The 19054-nt window shown below is 41.5% G+C and overlaps 1 protein-coding gene across 1 annotated transcript; it reads left to right on the top strand.

The window, feature by feature from the left end:
• The first annotated feature begins 11490 nt into the window (after positions 1 to 11490).
• On the top strand, positions 11491 to 13857 carry msx2b (muscle segment homeobox 2b). The gene is made up of 2 exons (XM_080041732.1): positions 11491 to 11957; positions 12517 to 13857. Exons 1-2 carry the CDS (start codon positions 11555 to 11557, stop codon positions 12975 to 12977), a joined length of 864 nt encoding a protein of 287 aa, XP_079897858.1. The 5' UTR covers positions 11491 to 11554; the 3' UTR covers positions 12978 to 13857.
• The last annotated feature ends 5197 nt before the right edge of the window (positions 13858 to 19054 follow it).

Raw genomic sequence — 19054 nt, 5'->3', positions numbered from 1 at the left:
ATCACATGGTAAAACATTCTTGTTTTCATGAAAACACATCGCCGCTATTTTAAGAAGTGGGTCTATTCTCTTCATGCTCACGCCCCGACACCCATCCATGCATGCCTGCTCACTGGGGCTCATACAGTCCCCTCCATAAGTATCGGAACAGTGAGGCCAATTCCTTTATATTTGCTGTAGACTGGAAACATTTGGGTTTGACACCAAAAGATGAATATGAGACAAAAGATCAACATTTCAGCTTTAATTTCCAGGTATTTACATCTGGATGATAAATAACTTAGAAGATATCATTATTTGTAAAGGAACACCACATTTTTAGGGGAGCAAAAGTATTGGAACATGTGACTGACAGGTGTGTTTTGTTGCCCAGGTGTGTCCTATTAAATTGATAATAATAAATAGCGCTGAATGTCTATGCTTAGTTTCAGATTTGGGTTTTGCCTGTGCAGACTGCAATTATTATAGTTAGAGCTGTAACCAACATGAAAACCAGAGAGCTGTCAATGGGTGAAAAAGGGGCAATTGTGAAGCTGAGAGAAGATGGAAAATCCATCAGAGCCATTGCACAATATATATATACAATATATTGGCCATAGCCAGTACAACCATTTGGAATGTCCTGAAGAAGAAAGAAACCACTGGTGTACTAGGTAACAGACGTCGAACGGGTAGACCAAGGAAAACAACAGCAGTTGACGACAGAAACATTGTGAGAGCTGTAAAGAAAGACCCTAAAACAACTGTTGTTGACATCAGCAACAACCTCCAGAGGGCAGGAGTGAAGGTATCATCATCTACTGTTCGCAGAAGACTTCATGAACAAAAGTACAGAGGCTACACCAGAAGATGCAAACCACTCAATAGCAAAAAGAATAAGAAGGCCAGGCTGGTTTTTGCCAAAAAGTACAGAGACAAGCCTAAACAATTCTGGGACAACGTTTTATGGACTGATGAGACAAAGATTAACCTTTACCAACATGATGGAAAGGCTAAAGTTTGGAGAAAGAAATAATCTGCTCATGATCCCAAACATACAAGCTCATCTGTGAAACACGGTGGAGGCAATGTCATGGCTTGGGCTTGCATGGCTTCTTCTGGGACGGGCTCATTAATCTTCATTGATGATGTAACACAGGATGGCAACAGCTAAATTAACTCAGAAGTCTACAGGAAAATGTTGTCTGCCAATTTAAAGAAAAATGCAACCAAACTGATTGGAAGATCCTCCATCATGTAGCAAGATAATGACCCAAAACACACTGCAAAAACAACAAAGGAGTTCATCAGGGGCAATAAGTGGAAGGTTTTAGACTGGCCATGTCAATCTCCAGACTTAAACCCTATAGAGCATGCATTTTACCTGCTAAAGAGGAGACTGAAGGGTGTAACCCCCCAAAACAAACAACAACTGAAAGAGGCTGCGGTGAAAGCCTGGAATAGCATCACAAAAGAAGAATGCACAAGTTTGGTGATGTCAATGGGTCACAGGCTTGAAGCAGTTATTGCAAGCAAAGGATTTGCAACAAAATATTAAGTCTTATTTACTTTAATTTATTTTAAATCTATCTGTTCCAATACTTTTGCTCGCCTAAAAATGTGGTGTTCCTTTACAAATAATGATATCTTCTAAGTTATTTATCAGATCCAGTTGTAAATACCTGGAAATGAAAGCTGAAATGTTGATCTATTGTCTCATATCTTTTGGTGTCAAACCCAAATGTTTCCAGTCTACAGCAAAAATAAAGGAATTGGCCTCACTGTTCCGATACTTATGGAGGGGACTGTACGTGCAGGGACGCATTCACTTATTAATTCTACTTCATTTACTTTTCCATCTATTTCACCTCTCACTTGCCCAGGATTTGACAGTGCTCCCAGTAGTTTGTTGGGGTAATTACCTGTAGACATGGCGGAGAACAAAGCAACCCAGGGTGGGTCCCTAAATATGCCGTCTAGACTTGGTGTCTCGCTCCTTCTCTCTGTGTCCCTCCGTTTATTATTTGACCTGTCGTCTGACCTGACGAGGAGTCAGCCCTTAACTTCAAAGTGGACAGATGACACCACTTGTCCTCAGATCATTGCATTTATCCTTTAATTACTCTGTTGCCAGCATTGTTCAGATTTTCAAGAAAAAACTCTTTATTGACAAAATTCAGCTCGTCAAATGTTAAAGCCTGACATATCTAAGGCTTCTTCTTACTCCCGAGACAAACAACAGGGCAGTGCAGCAAAGAGACAGTTAGTCTGACCCACTGTAATGGCCCTCCTTTGAAGTGGTGCAGATAGTGCTTGTAATCAGCCTAATTGATTGTAACAAGGCACCCGCACCAGAGAGCCAGATAGAGACAGAGCGCTGTGGGATGGTTTAAGAGAATGTTTGGGTGTTTGCGTAGAGTAGTAATTCACCATAATGACAGCCATTACTCCGAAGGCAAACAATGTCATTCACTCCTCCAAACTCTGGGTCAAGCTGGCAGATGTAGTCATTGTACTCAAACACAGCCCAAGGGGAAATTACAAGCAAATAGATCCTAAGTGCTACTCAAGCACTTCTGATCCGTGAGTAATTGCTATTCAATTAGGTAAGAAATAAACTGACATGCAACACAAACACCTTTGTAATAAAGTGCAATTAATAACCCACGATGCTCGTCTCACTTTAATCAAATGTGGATTGCTCCACAAACATCTAGGAGCTGGTGTTGGATTGTTTGAACACCAAAGACACTAGAAGACTAATTGGCACATTCAATATAAAAACTGCCCAGTCGGTAGACTTGTCCTCTTATATCCCTAACTCCTCCCTCCCCCCTTCTCTCTCTCTCTGTCTCTGTCTGTCTTACCAGCTCTCTCCTCGAGCTTGTCTCATCATCTGGAGTTGATCATTCCATTTCCTGGTTAGTATTACAGCCAACAGTTATCTGCAAATCAGCAGACAGCCACACTTAAAAAGGCTTGAAGGGGGCCACTGACACAAGAGCAGAGAAGGCAGGAGAAAGCCAGTGAGGGAAATGAGTGTCATATCATTATTATGGAATTAATATCTTAGCCAGGTTGTTAAGATGGCAACCTCCAGTCTCTTAACTTACAATATGGCCACTTGAGGACAGTGGAAACTGCAGTTATGTTTTTGGAACTGTTCTGGACTCTTTGATGAAGGTTTGAACACTACGCACATAGCCTACTATGTACTTATCTGCAAATGTAGGTTCATAACTTCTGGGAATTCATTTTCAGGTGTTGTTCTGGCCATCTGGGGAATATAAGCCAAATCTTTATTTTTGTTTTAGCTCCTTAATATGATAAATGTGAAGTGATTGTTAAAATATGTGGATATTTACAGCTGTGAGCAGTTTTATTTATTTATGTAAACAGCTGACTTTTGTTGAGCTGTGGGAATGGATCAAAACAGCAAAGACACCTTGGTCTCCTCTCTATGTCTTATGGTTTCTTTATTAGACTTTTTTTGTTGCAAAACTACTTCCTGGCTCAGCTTTGAAAAGAAAAAAGTCAAGGTATTTTTGGTGAAGTCACTTTAATTTTCACTCCCATATAATCTAGTTTGGATTACTATGGATTTGTTTACAACTGATCAGCTCATTGCTGGGTTACTTTCTCTACTGTACTATAGAAATGTCTGATGTAAGCTTACATTTAATATACCTGTTACGTTCCATGTTTATTCTTTAGGAAAGGAAAGGGCAAGCATGTCCACTTTTTATCCCACTTTTATTAACCTTGCTGTTCAGATGCTTCCTCTGCCTTTCTCTCATTCTCGTGGCTGTAAAGTGAGGCCGATAAATTGGACAAGCGTGTTTGGTAATTGCCATCCTGCCAATCAGGTCCGACGGCAAGCCCCCATCGCTCCATTTCAAAGGGCGCACGCAGAGGTTTGCAACCTTTGACCTTGTAGGCGTAGTAAGGGTCACCGCAAAGGACCCCGGTGGCAGCTCTCCCTATGCAGGGTCGGAGCAAAGATCACAGCCAATGTGAGTTAGTGTGCTCTAGACTCCCTGTCATACCCCAGCCCTGTCCCTCATGGTCCCACTGTGACTGGCGTCTTTGGCTCATTAAACAGCAGCGAGTCTGAGTCTCGAGTCTGCCTACACACACTCATGCACGCACGCACGCACGCACACACGCGCACGCACGCACACACACACACACACACACACACACACACACACACACACACACACACACACACACACACAAAGGAAAGATTTCATCAAAGATCCACTGTGTTTCTTTGCACCTCATTACATGTCTGGGAGTCGGCTTGAATCAAAGAGCCGCCCAGAGATTCAAATAATCAGCTGCTCACTTGGCCAGTCCTCCCAGAGGATATTCAGTCATCCACTCGCATGCAGCACAAAGCCCAAAAAGCCATCTTTCTTATACAGCAAACCCCACAGCCAACTAACCAACGAGTAAGTCAGCCAGTCATTTCCCAAGAGCTGACCTTTAAAATGATTACATCCAGCTTTGATGTTCCCTTTTTCCTTGTTTTGTGCAGAGCGGCTGATTTGTTTATTCAGTTAAGTGCTTTGTTCTTTACGACTCCATAAAAAGTAGCTCAGCATAGACACGGATGGCGGAGCTGCACATACTGATTGTAGCTCCAGGTAGTAAAACACAAACACACTGAGACTTGGATCTCGGTAAAGATGAGTGGACTCTATAACGTTATGCTGTAAATCTTGATAGGTTGATGGCATTTATTAAAAGCACATGAAGGCCAAGAACTTCACTGTGAAATGATAGAGAAGCTTTAAAAAGTTCAGAATAAGTTAGATGTCTGAATTTAAACTTTCAAGACTGAAATTGAACATAGACTTTTAAAGCAGCATATTAATCATGTCGTATACTGCAAAGTATTGACTGTATATGCCAGGTTGGTGTACACTATGCACATTTTAGGGTTAATACCTAACTTAAATCAAGCAGCTTTTACATAAACCAAAGGGGCCTCCCAATTGTTTTTGCACAGATAAGCTAGGCTCGTCTCTCTTCGGTTCCCGTGTGTGAGCACATTTCACTCCCATATAACTCGAAGGGTGCGTGTAATGCAACCATAATAGCTGGGAAAGTTGTGGTTTGCTCTGCCATGAAATGTTATTTGCTGTAATGAGACGGGGCAAAATAATTCTTTTAAGGAGATTTGTTTTTGTGGTTTAAGTTGTTTGTTGTGTGGAAGGTGGATTTCCCCAATCTTTGGAAAACTTCCCAGAAAACTGTGCATGTTCACACGATCACATACACACACGCAAATATGCACACACACATACACACGCACATGCATGCACGCGCACACACACACACACACGCACACACACACACAAAACAGGCACGCTTGCCCTCCCAGCACCACTTAAAAACAATTATACCCATTTCAGTGCCTCTTCATAATACAAGCTTCAATGTGATTTACACGACGACCTTGTCATAAATCCTACCTTTCAGAACTGATTAAGATATAGTGTGTCAAGGGGAATCTACATGGTTTTGCAGGGAACATATGGCCCCTAGCTAGACTTTTTGGGCTTTTACGGAAACTGGAGTCATGAGGTCTGTTATGCACGTTGAGTTAGGATTGGTTCCTGTGATTCTAATGAATACAAACCTATTTTAGTAAATGTTATTGGGGTACCATGGGGGCCAAGAGGCAGCCGGGTTTGAATGTGCTGAACATTCCAAAACCCTTCAAGGTGTAATATTTTACTCATGAATTGAAAGGAAGACCCGATAATGATGGGTTGCGGTGATGTGAAGTTATGAACTTACATTTGCAGATAAGTACATAGTAGGCTATGTGCGTAGTGTTCAAACCTTCATCAAAGAAGCCAGAACAGTTCCAAAAAAATAATTGCAGTTGGCAATCACCCAAGCAACTATCACCTTAAAAAGGATCAGTTTGTTACATACGAGGCAGGAACTTTGCCTGACACGGTGGGGTTTGAAATTTGTTATATGAAGGTGTCATACTGTATGGAATGTAAAGCCCACTGAGGCAAATGTCTATTTTTGATATACAAATAAAACTGATTTGATTTGAGGTGATATTTGGCGTGTGTTGTTCCTATGCCCTGTGTCAGTTATCATTATGGCTATGTGATGTTGTTATTGAAGCTGTATTATTTTTTACTTCCTGTAATAAAATCGACCAGCTTGGCTGTTTGGTCATTAAAGTGAACCGGACTTAATGTGTGTATACCTATGAATATGTATGGGCTCTTTAATGGGCCTAGAGTGTTCTTTGACATATTCTACACTTGACAGAATCACAATCTACAGATGTCATACAGTTGAATCAAAACTCCCTGAAATGGGTTCAAACAAAAACATTATAACCCTCATGAAGGTACGATTTATTGCAGTATAATTAAAGATGACCTGTTTTTGGCTGAAACTTTGAGTTACATGACATAGCATTAATGGAAAAAATCTTGCTCATTGCCAGCCAAGCAAAATACATTATGTATCATGTTATTGCCCAATACTAGCTGAAAACATACATGATTATATGGATGTGTATACGCCTGTACGTGTGTTTATGTCCTCCCTTCTACCTGTAGTGACTCATACAGACCCAATTTTCTCAGGAGCCTTCCTCTGCAGGCTCACAGCAATCAGCTGATCCTATCCTGTAACACGGCCCCGGGCTGAGTCAAGCAACAGATTGCCTGCTTCTCCTGTCATTAGCAAAGTGGGCATCAATCTTTCACGTTACAGGAGGCCTCATTCTCCGGCTTCTGAATAGATCTGTCTCCAGTGTTAGCAGCTAATTGGCCCTGGCGCCATTGTAGCATTCAAGGTAGTCATTTAGGTGCATTACAGGCGCAGGCTCTGAGGGCCTGGGAAGTTCAGAGAGAGAAAGAGAGAGAGAGGTGGGGAGGCTGACAGTGCTAAGTTCATCTAGAGCCAAGTGAAAACAATGTTATTATATAAAGTGTAGATATGTGTGTGTGTGTGTATGTTTGTGTGTCAGTCATTTATTTACAACATGTCCCACTGGTTTGACAAGTAACTTTTCCTCACTGAGAAGAATGCGACCTAAGTGTGTATACGATAATTGAAATTGCGTGGTAAAGATATAGTCGTAAGGTGTTCTCATTTTACAATATTTGTGTATAGACCAAGCTAAGTGAAGCAGGGAAGTTTTCGTTTTTTTACGTGTGAAAATTTGAGTATTGTGTTAAACGCTGGGAAACTATTTAGAACACAGAGCATCATTTTGATTATTCTTATATTTGATTTTGCACACATTTTCCATACAGTGAAAAGTGGTTAGAACGAGCCAGAAAAAAGAAATTCATTAGACGTGTATGGACTTCAAGAGGAACTGACAACTAATACTAGGATTACATAAATGTACGTAGCACTACACACAGACACTAATCTCTGTGATGTTACCAATAACATTCCACACTTTAACATATTACTTGCCCAACTTTGTAGTATCAGTAAGACAGTTAAATGTACTGACATGATGGTGTGAATGAGTGTTTTAATGGGAATGTAAATAGTGTGTGAGTGCAGCACAGTCTGCTGATTATCCCAACCAAACATTCCACCACATCAAAGCTGCATCGGTAATTACAATGCTCTGAGGTGTGCCCAACCCACACAACCATAGGCTTCTGCAGCTTCTCTCTCTCACACACACACACACACACTCACACTCACTCACTCAAGAACACACACACACACACACAGACACACACACATACAAACATGCTGGGACAAATTGCTTTCGCTATTATCAGGTTTAAATGATATTATGGAAAAAGGAAGTGGGATGTGTGGGTAATTTTGCTACACCCAAGAGAGCACCCCTCTCCTTTCTACCCCTCCTCTTCCTTCCTTCCTTTATTCCTTCTCCTTGTTCTTCGTTTTGAAAAATTCTCTTTGGCTCCACAAAGCTGCGGTCACATCATTTGCATGTCTACAAATATATATTCAACACCTGTAATGTGTATGTCATCATAGAATGTTATCTTTATCAGTTTCCATTCATTCACACCTTAGATTGTGTATTAAGGCCAGGACACACCGGCCCGATAATCGCCGTCGTAGAGTCGGGAGGGGGCGGGGAAACGAATCTGTTTGGTGTGTGCCGTGAAATCGGTCGTTGTAGATGTCGTCGGGCTTCTTTTGAGCCATGTTCAATCGGCGGCGGGCAGTCTTTCAGTTGGAGCAATTTGATTTGTGGAGGGCTAGCGAATCAGTGAAGCCCGGAAGTGAGGCGGGTAGCACAAACAGGTAACAACAGTTAGCCATCGTTTTAATGTGTTTGTTTGTTTCGTTCAGCGAGTACTCACATGCATCAACCCTTGTTGACTGCTCGACACCATGCTCGACAAAAAATGGTGCTCTTTATGGTCCATAAATATAAATACGTATTTCTATCTATGTTTATGGTCTAGAGAGCCGTCCCATCATGTCCGGCTTCCGTATTTTTTCGGGCCACAATACAGATTAGCGCCGCCTGCTGTTATGGAGACATTACGTCCCGCGCAAGCGCAGAGCGTACGGAAAGTCAGCAGTCGGTTTGGTGTGTTCTTTGCACTTTTTCGGCCGCAACGGGAAGACTGGAGCTCCCTGAATCGGCAGTCTCCATTTTCGGGTAGTCGGACTGGTGTGTCCTGGCCTTTACTTGCGTTGGGCCTGACCTCTTATGTAGATGTGCTGTCGGTATACAGGCTGTAGCTCATGCTGGTGCCAAATGGGTTGTGTTCCTCAAATAAGATAATTAAATGAGCGTCGACAGCTTTTATGATGAGTATATCTGCAATTGGCAGTTCTCCTCTTTAAAGACAAGTTGGCATTCTTGCCAAGAATGATTTCAATATCCTTCCAGATTAGACATACCTCTGATGAACACAGAATAGACACAGAAAGATGGAGGAAAGGAAAGAATGACAGATGGTCCAGGATGAAAAATATTAAATTTTTTATTAAACCTTTATTTAACCAGGCAAAATACCTCATTGAGATTAAAAATGTCTTAGACAGAAGTGTCATGGCTAAAACATGCAGCAATACAGTCACACATACTGTACACACAAACACAAGGTATACACACACTCTATAAAGAACAAAGCAAAGATCACTAGACACGGTAAAGAAAGAAAGTCATGTTGAGGTAAAGACATAGAGAAAGAAGAGAAGAAGGAATGAATTAACTGTAATGTGTAGTGTACATGACTTAACTAAGCAGAGCAGACATGAAAGGGTGCGAGAAAGAAGACAGGAGGGAGGAAAGGAGGGAACATGCCACTGACGCTCAGCCAAGAACGAGTTCTGTGAATAATGACTGACAAGGTGCCTGCAGGCACAGCCAGAGAGAGAGAGAGAGAGAGAGAGAGAGAGAGAGAGAGAGAGAGAGAGAGAGAGAGAGAGAGAGAGAGGCAGGGGTGGTGAGTGGAGGAGGATGAAGGTGGGGATCTTGAACAGAGCTGCAAAAAAAAAATGCAACAGTTTCTCCCCTGAGGAGTCAGCCCTTTCATCTGGCCGCTCACTGGCGCCGTCACAAACCTCTGATTGTCTGTGAAATAACCCCACTTTAATAAGGCAACAGTGGCAGTCTCCTGGGAACCGAGCCCATGCGCTACAGTCTGACACAGTCATCTTTACCCGGGCCCCGCTGGCTACACACAAAAATATGCCCAAGAAGAGAGGATTTACTGAACATAAATCTTGGAAGACATTATGCAGTGTGTCAGTTTTTATGTTTTTTTTTATAAAGAATGGCTGTATTGAATAGCAACAACTTGCTGCACAGAGGTGAAAGCCTAGAGTGAGGCTGATCTTTGTTGCAGTCGTAAGGAAAACTATCAGAAAAGCAACTTAATCTTGTGGGAGTGGGAGGCTGTAATAGTTCTGCACTTGGCTGCAGGGCGGTATATGAAGGACACACACGCAAACATACTCTCACTGCTTCTATGACGTAGACAATCGATTATGTTTATGAGTGTGGATCTGGCCTTGGGATTTGAAACAGGGATTAATTATCCTTGATCCACAGAACGGTTTCAATTGACAATGGCCTGGGTGTTACAGGGTGAGAGATATGACAAGCATGACCATGGGAAACTGAAAATATGTGAAACACTATTTCCGCTTAAACTATTTTACCCCATCATGAAAGGACCGTTTCATTTCAGATAAACTGTGTAATAAAACAAGTGTCCTCATTAATGGAGTCAGACACTTTCATCTGACATAACATGGAATTGACCATGGAGAAATGACAATGAGTTACTTCATGAGGATCACAATGAGTAACTTCATGTCCTATGTGTGCAGAGGATGGGACCAAATCACAGGACAGGAAGATCAATGAGTCGCCTGCAGACATGTGGATATCTCATGTTCTTTGGGTACAGTCACGCTTGGATTAAAGGTGCACTATAGAACTTTGGGTGTGACAAACTTAAAGGTATATTTCATAACTGAATAAACAAACTTTCCTCACAAGGAAATTGGATCACTGGAACACTACATGAAGTCAGAAAGCTACTCTAAAAGTCACTGTTTAACATATTTTTTTTGTTTTTTTGTAACAGCAGCAGGGCACACAGTTTTGTAGTCTTGTGTTTGGTTCCAAGTTCCTCAAATTAATTTAGTTTTGATTTATACTGAATTAATTAACCATATTAAGGCTTATATATGTAAAAATTTACCTTTTTCAATTTACTACAAGCTCTGCAAACAGATCCCCTTCCCCTGAAAACTGCATAGTGCACCTTTACAAAAATAAAAAATACGAAATCTGTAATTTAGTAAAGTGATTTACAGTGATAATTTGAGTGTGTTCTTTGAACGCCAGACTGCCGATAGCTCTTGTTGTGAGATATGATGGGAAGTCCCAATACAAGAGAACAGAAAACAAATTTAGAAAGGAAGATAAGAAGAAAAGGTATTAGTGTTTCATCCTGGGTGTAATTTACCATAATTATCCGCATGGGGCCTGTGTTTACTCATGCAGCCTCATGGGGTTAGAGTGAGAACTAATCCATTACTGACGCTTACCACGTGATAATGACTGTGGCACAGCTATTAGTTGTCTGCAGACTATTTCCCTTAATTCACTCATTAAAACAAAGAGGTAACATGAGTGCAAAGCATGTTGAATCTATTTAAGAAATCTTGATTTTTTTTGTTAAGCTTTATATGAAAAATTGACTTCCGTGTGACACAACTGAACAGCTGCTAGCTGAAAGTTAAATACAATACATTTGTAAAGAATGATGATGATGATGATAATAATAATAATAGTGGATTTATGGGGAATGTTACTCTGCTCCACTCAAAACAAGATCCTTCCGTTTCCGATTGTCCCTAAAGGCAGCATCTGATCTGCTCGCTCATAAACATTTGGGGCGGCGGTGATTGGTCAAAGTTGAGCAGTGCAAACGTGATGCGTCTACATACTCTCACATAGTAGCCTACTTGACATCTCCACAACATTGCGCTCGCTGGAGCGAGTCTCACCTGGGTTCACTGTGACTGTTCTTTCACTTGGACTTTTATATTTTATTTTCTTTGGATGAGACCCAGAATGGAGATGGCTTCTCGGGAGATAATTAACGACTTGGGATGCAGTTCTTCCGAGGAGGACAGTTGTAGTAACCGCGCGGACTTGACGGAGGAGAAGACATCCCCGGTGGTGCGTCGGCATCATCCGTTCAGCGTGGAGGCGCTGATGTCTGGCCGGAAGACGGACGGTCGCGGCGGGGAGTCCACCTGCTTTAAACGGGAGACGGGCTCGGTGGTCGCGGTGTCCCCTCTGGGTTTGAACTCTCTGTTTGTGTGTCGAGAGGCGTGCAGCTTTCCCGCTGGGAGCCGAAAGAGCTTGACGGCTGCGCCTTCGTCGCCGGTCAAATCCGAGGCATCCGAGTCTGAGGACTGCGCACCCTGGGTCACGAGCAGCGCGTTCTCCACACAGCCTCGTGAGTTTCTCCCACACGACAGAGCATTTTGTAACGTTATTATCGTTGTATGAACATTAATGCAAGTCAGACATTTAAAGTTGCCTTTTAAAAACCTTTGAACAAACAGTCCACATTTTCCAAATGTTTTTTAATCTTCTGCATAATCCACTTCCAGTAAATTGCAAGATGTGCAGTTTACTGGTTTATGACTTTCTACAAGAAATAATTTCTCATGTTGGACAGTTATCTCAACAAAGGCGTACAGCTGATAAAGCAGGACTGTGCCAAGGGAACCACTTTGGTTATTCTGAATCACACAGATATTCAGTGACTAAATATCTGGGGGTTAATGTGCTAGGAAGTACTCTGACCCAGCAACATATAGGTAGGCCTATGTGTTGTATTCAAAAGGTGTAGCCATGTGAAAAAAGGTCTAACTTTCTACTTTGAGTTAAACTTATATCTAACCATTAATTATAGCCAAGGGACCAAGAGTATAGGGAACACATTGTCAATACATCAGTGAAAGTCCAATAACAAGTAATATCATCCTCATTTACTTGTTTCTTCTCTATAGGTCATGGCGGTCCTGCCTGTCCACTGAGGAAACACAAGAACAACCGGAAGCCGCGCACGCCCTTCACCACGTCTCAGCTGCTGGCCCTGGAGAGGAAGTTCAGACAGAAGCAGTACCTGTCCATTGCAGAGCGCGCAGAGTTCTCCTCCTCCCTCGCGCTGACAGAGACCCAGGTCAAGATCTGGTTCCAGAACCGGCGGGCCAAAGCCAAGAGGCTGCAGGAGGCCGAGCTGGAGAAACTCAAGATGGCCGCCGACGCCAAGACGGCAGCAGTGACGGCGGCAGCGGCCCACGGAGGTCTGCACCCCGGCTTCACGATACCACTGTCGCTAGGCGCCATGTCTCTGTACGGACAGTCCTACAATGCCTACCACCACCACCACCACAGATCTTTAATGCCCTTCTCACCTTTAGGACTGTACGCCTCACCTCTGGGCTACGGCATGTACCACTTGTCGTAAAGATTGGAAATATCAATGACCAACTGAAGAAATGCGTTTTTCTGGGATACCCAAAAATGGACAGAGAGGACATGTGGCGGACGTTTAAAAAAGAAAAAGAAAAATCAATGTCTATAATATATCTACTGCACAAATTTCCCGAGCACTTCCAAGTCAAATTTAGAAATCCAATTTTTCCCACAGCGAGGATAAAAACCAAAACTAAAAAAAACTTTAATGTCCTCCTGCCCCCTCGGTCTTGCGTGTTTACATGACTTGTCTTAACGAGGGAGGGGCGTTGCTGTCCAGCTGTTTGTACTCTTCACTTGTTTACTTTTGCAATAATTGAGCTGGGCGAGGACTTGCACTGAGCACAATAATACAACGTTTCACTTAAGCCTTTCTCTCTGAACTCGATACAGTGCCTTGTGTCTGGGCCTTAATATCAAGTCACTTGGGACACTTGTATGGACGATGAGGATCATTATAGTGACTCAGGCCTATTGAACATACCACTGAAGCCTTATTTAAGATTTCATTCTGCCTTAAATTACAACTATTTTTCCCTTTTAGTTTACATTCTCTTCACAACAGTACGATTGATAATTCATAACAAAAAAACTTTACACAATTCATTTAAACGTATAGCTCTCATAGTAATAAAAATATATTGGTTTAGCTATTCCCCAATTTCCTCAACATGAATTTATAGAGACATATTTATTTTCGGAAATATGATATTGCTGGAAATGTACGAATGCCTCATGTCGTGTATTTATGATCAGTTGAGTGAATATGGTACTTAAGTTCTGACCAAAAGTGTATTTATATTGTCCTTTCTGAACGTCCCTTTGAGAGGGCCTACATTGTGCTATGCAATTTATATACTGTCTATATTTTTTTTCTGCTAATGTTTTATCATTCAAATGAACAAAACAATGAAAGCCTTTCAGACTGTTTTTGTTTTTTTAGATAAATGTGTAAAAAATAAAATTAAATGAGCAATATGTAAACATGAGCACTACATTCACTGAAGATCTTCCAAAAAGGTAGAAGTAAAACCAGCTATTCTTTTTACCTTTACACCTTTATTATACTATCTATCCTTTACACCTATGCTTTACACTTGCTCTTTGTCGTGTGTTTGTATGTGTGTGTGTGTTTGTATGTGTGTGTGTGTGAGATTGAATCTTGTGTCTGTGTTTCCCATCAGACAGTGGTCAGTAATCTTTGACAGAACCATAAATAAAACCCATAAATTATCCAACTTCACAGCTAGTTCCCCGTTATGACTGTGCTGTCATTTTCTCCAAGCTGTAATACACTTTTATAATGATGTCGTGTTTGTTCAGAAATGCAGTGCGCTGTTTGTCTGACAATCATTATCTAAATATTTATGAGCATTCCTCAGTCATCCAAGTTTTACAACAGGAGTGTGAGAACTCTGCATTGATGACGGGATTGTATCTCTATTTTCTACAATCAGGAACTATTGTCTATCATTTTAACTTTTGTTAAATCTATATTTCTATATCTCATTTGCTGCATCCATAACAGTTCGGTTTTTGTTACAGAAGTGTCTATTGGCAAAATGTTCATATATTTAATATCGGCTTGCTTACACACTAACAGCTTGATCGGAAAAGTTCACTCATTTGTTCCCACTCTTAAACCTAATCAGCACCACATCCTTCCTGCCTCATTGGACTTAATATTAATGACAACTGTCCACTAAGGTTTGAATTAGTCAAATTCTACCAGACCTCTCCGGCTTTTTTTTTTAAAACAGCCGCGGGGGGAATTTGGTGGTGGTAGGGGCCTGCTAGAAGGTGCCTGTGCTTTGTTGCAATTATGAAAGCAGCTTACAACTTCCGTGTGACTTTGATGTAACGAGGAAATCGTTTATGGGCAGCAGCATATTTACGAGGTTCCCCCCTTTAATCAGAACAAGGCAGATAGCTTCCACAGGCAAGCAATCAGCCTAATCTAGAGCAGATTGGAAGTGGTGGCTCGGAGTCTGTTTGTGATACTACACCAAGTTTGTCCTTCCAAACTGAAAAAGGGTGCTTTATTTCAGTGGCAGAGAATTCAATAAATTCTGTTTTGATCTGTGTTACTCATTGTTAGCTGCTGTGCATCTGACAGTGATAGGGCATGTTTGTGGTCTGGGATGTTATAAGGCTGCATGTGACCGAGTCCGTCTCTTGTCTGCGAGGCATGTGCTTGTCTCCTACCTCCTCTAGTGGACGTTTGTAATACAGCATCATGGGAAAAACCCTATCGTTCCCCTTGATGTTCTGAGAGTTACAATTACTGTAAAAGACACCAATTGCTAAGTTAAAGGCCATTTTCAACTGTGAACAAAGGGAAGTTCATTGCAGAATAAAATGAATAAAGATGCTAAATTTTTTTTCGATCATTGTACAATAGGATACCACCTATGACCTTAGATACAATATTCTGCCGGACGCATAAAACAACTGACCTAATGAGAGGCCATTTGCCTTTAGCTACAAAAATGCTGCTTAGCTCACCACGAAAAATAAATATCAGTGGTGAAGTAAAAAAAACTGTTTATGATCCTATGACATGAATACATTTCTGTCAGAGTTACCTAAACATTAAGGCAAGCAGCTCACATTATTACAGCCCTTTTAGAAATGCAAATCTGTATTGTTCAGTTTATTCTCACAAGTCTAATGTTATATCTTCTCTCCCGCAGAATGCAGAATAGCAATTAGCATTCTCCACTTCTGCTGATTTGTTCTCTCTAACACTTGTTTACAGATACTCGTGAAGCAGTTGGCAGCTCCTCCCAAAAACAAAGAGAATCCCCAACTGAGTTTCCATACTGACACGAGGACTAGATGCACAAGAATTCTGTTGTTGTTATTGTTGGTGTGTGTGTATGTGTGTGTGTGTGTGTGTATGTGGTCTTTAGAGATATCCTTCGAAAGCCACACAGAGGCAGATGTAGGAAAATTGCCGGGGGCAGGTCAGTAGAAGAGGAGGACAGCCAGAGCTTCTAACACACACACACACGCACGCACGCACGCACGAACGCACGCACGCACGCACGCACGCACGCACGCACGCACACACACACACACAGCAAAGCAGTTTTACTAGTTATTTATTTTCTCATATTGATTTTATGCTTTGCAGTTGCTACATATTTACATAAGTGTAAATTAGCCCTAGTCGATTTAGGTAGCAGCTTTAAAATACAACTCGGAATATCAGAAACAATTGAGTCAATAAAGCTGAAAAATGGATTTGCACACATTTATTTTAACATTAATCATCCCAAGAAGAGTTATTGATTTGTTAATGTATCCTGGTGTTAACGAGCTTAAATAAATACATGTTTGTCAAAAGTTAAATGGGGTAGAGAGGAGAATGACATGCAGAGAACCACGGGCTGTATTCAAACCTGTGGTCTGCTGCTTCTGCTAAGGACAGAATCTCCATGGGGGGTGGGGGGCGCTCTTACCACTACACTATGAGCGCCCCCATGAGTGGAACTTTTGACACTGAGGCAGAAATTTAGCCTGGAAATCCAGACCTGCCGCTAGGCGCCAGCAAATTAAATCTGCTGCGCCTGTTGGTCTGGACACTCTCCGTTGAAGCTCATTTAATATGTCAAGAAATCCTGAGCTACCAATCAAATCGATATGGGCGGGCCAGAGCCCAATGTATGGTGCTCTGGGGCGGACGTAACCGGATGACGACAGTGCTGTGCATCATACGCCGCCGAAGCCGTAAAACAGAGATGGCTGTGGATATGTTGTTTGAGTTTGAGATGGCTTTCGCCTCGACCCTTCGCGATTTGGAAGACGGCACTCAAATATTTCATTAGCAATTAAGAGGAATGTTCTGTTTTGCCGACCGACCACGCCAAAAGTTTAATTTAACAGTAAACCCGCTGTTCGCTTAACGAACGGGGATTAATACGTCACCTTGTTCATTGCTCTGATTGGTCGTAGTTCTATCCAATTACGTGCAGTGGCATCAGAAATGTTGTGAAATTACTTATTCAGCAGTGTTTCCACGGAGTTCATTGACAATCACTTTAGAGAGGCTTATTAAAAAGATCGATCTGCACTTTAACAGTTTGATAGTCCATGGTCACAGTGATGTGTATATTCATCCATCAGATGATGTAAAATGAAACCTTAAAGGGGTTTGTGAAAGCGTTGTTTATGGCCATTTATATCACGTTGACATCACATAATGCTTATGTGATGCTCGCCTCATTTGAAACCACTGAGGCCTTTCAGCTGATCATTCATGCACTTTGCATTAAAGAGAAAGCTAAGAGACCGATATTGATTCTGAGTTTGATTGGTTTTGAAAAAAAAGTCTCACATAAAACTTTGAGTGGCTGTGGCTGAGTGGTAAAAGGTGGAGTCACACCCAATGTTCTGTAATCTGGTATGTAAACACGGGTATAGGGTATAGCTAGCAACATGCCTAGGCTGTGTTTTTTAACATTGGATTTTTTAATGCTCACAACATACGTACAGGTAGCAGATCATGAGTAGTTATTCACTGATTTTGACAAAAGTGATTTTAACAACGCGCATTTTCGAGAATGACTGACTCCACCTTTAATATTTAAGAGGACACATACGCCTGCAGCTTTCAGATCTAGTTGTGCTGTAGAGAAACGCACATTACTAATATAGAAAAAAGAAAATATTCACACAGAAAATCCATGTTAATTAGATCTTCTAAATATGATTTCAGTTTTTCAAATAGGTTTTTTCTTTGTGATGTGGCACTCAAGTCCGACCCAAAAGATCAGATTTTCACACTGTGATGAAGTAAGCTCACTTGGAAACCACCACAGTAGGAGGTCCCTGGAATTTGTGGGATTATCAAACACATATTGTTGTCCCAGCCTGTCAATCTCTTTGGCCAACCAAAAATCTGCTTTTTTCAGAGTTAACATCCTCCTCCATGGGGTCTTGGCTATATCAACTTCTACCAAGATGTTTTCAAATGCATAAACAAATTCAGCTGTTTCAGGAGAGTGCTGTTATCTTTGCAGCATCACATTCTGCTATGAAAAGATTGTGTCCATTTCAGATTAACCACAACATTTAAATTTGATAAAAAGGCTGGTTCATATAAAAATTATTTTCAAACAATCACGTTCATCTATAGTGTCTTTGAGTGACCTCCAAGAAAGCGCTATATACATACTATCAATTATTACCAATTATTATTATCTTTGACCATTTATGGTATAAATCAACAGAGACAGACAGATTGGGAGTTTCAAAGACAGTAAGGATGAAATCTCCTTTTTATCCACTTGGCGTCACTATAGCAACACAGTTTAGCAGGAGTAGCCTCACTGTGCATGAATGAAACCTGACCAACCCACCAGAGGACTTCCAAAACACGCTGCTTTCATTTGGCTGCAGCTCTTAAAAGGAGATGGATTCAAATGTAACTTGTCAGTGGTCCAAAGGAAAAACTCATCTAAGCTGTTCCTGTCTTTTAAGAATTGTAGGGTGTGACTAGCTCGAGTCACTTTGGCCAGGAGTTGAGAATAAGTGTATCTTTAAAAATTCAAGCAATGCTGCATAGGGGGAAGAGAACACACTGGCCTATTTATACACTATACCCAATTGTTCAGACACCTGCACAACTGAATGCCCTTGTGTGCGTGCAAATATGTGTGTGTGTGTGTGTGAGAAAGAGTGAAGTGCTTTTTTTGATATTGAAGTCCCAAAACCATTTAACCTTTTGCACTTTACAGGGGAAGACAGAGGAGTTGAGTTGTCACAGATGGAGTCTGCCAAATGAGGTACCACAATTCCACACTGCTCTCAGCGCCATCGTAGCACCTTTTCTACATCACAAATTAATGTCACACGCATGCACACACACACACACACACACACCTACACACACGCACACACACACACACACACACTTATGGTGTCACTGTGCTGCCACCTCATCGCTTCCCTTGCGTAGTATACTCCCAGTCATATGCCTAGTGCTAATACAAGCTGATGTGCTTTTAAATGGTGCATAAACACACAAATTATTCAACAAGTCATTAGAAACTTCTACTCAAATAA

Source organism: Ammodytes marinus, assembly GCF_949987685.1.
Source record: "Ammodytes marinus genome assembly, chromosome: 14".
In the NCBI taxonomy this organism is placed as follows: domain Eukaryota; kingdom Metazoa; phylum Chordata; class Actinopteri; order Uranoscopiformes; family Ammodytidae; genus Ammodytes; species Ammodytes marinus.
The sequence above is the reverse complement of the archived record's forward strand: the minus strand, read 5'-3'. Positions and strand labels throughout refer to the sequence as shown.

What these genes read in the sequence shown, in the direction of transcription:
- msx2b (XM_080041732.1), top strand. Translation starts at nt 11,555, where the DNA reads ATGAGACCCAGAATGGAGATGGCTTCTCGGGAGATAATTAACGACTTG. An exon ending in CGCGTTCTCCACACAGCCTC is followed by an intron (nt 11,958 to 12,516) that starts GTGAGTTTCTCC and finishes TCTTCTCTATAG; the next exon opens with GTCATGGCGGTCCTGCCTGT.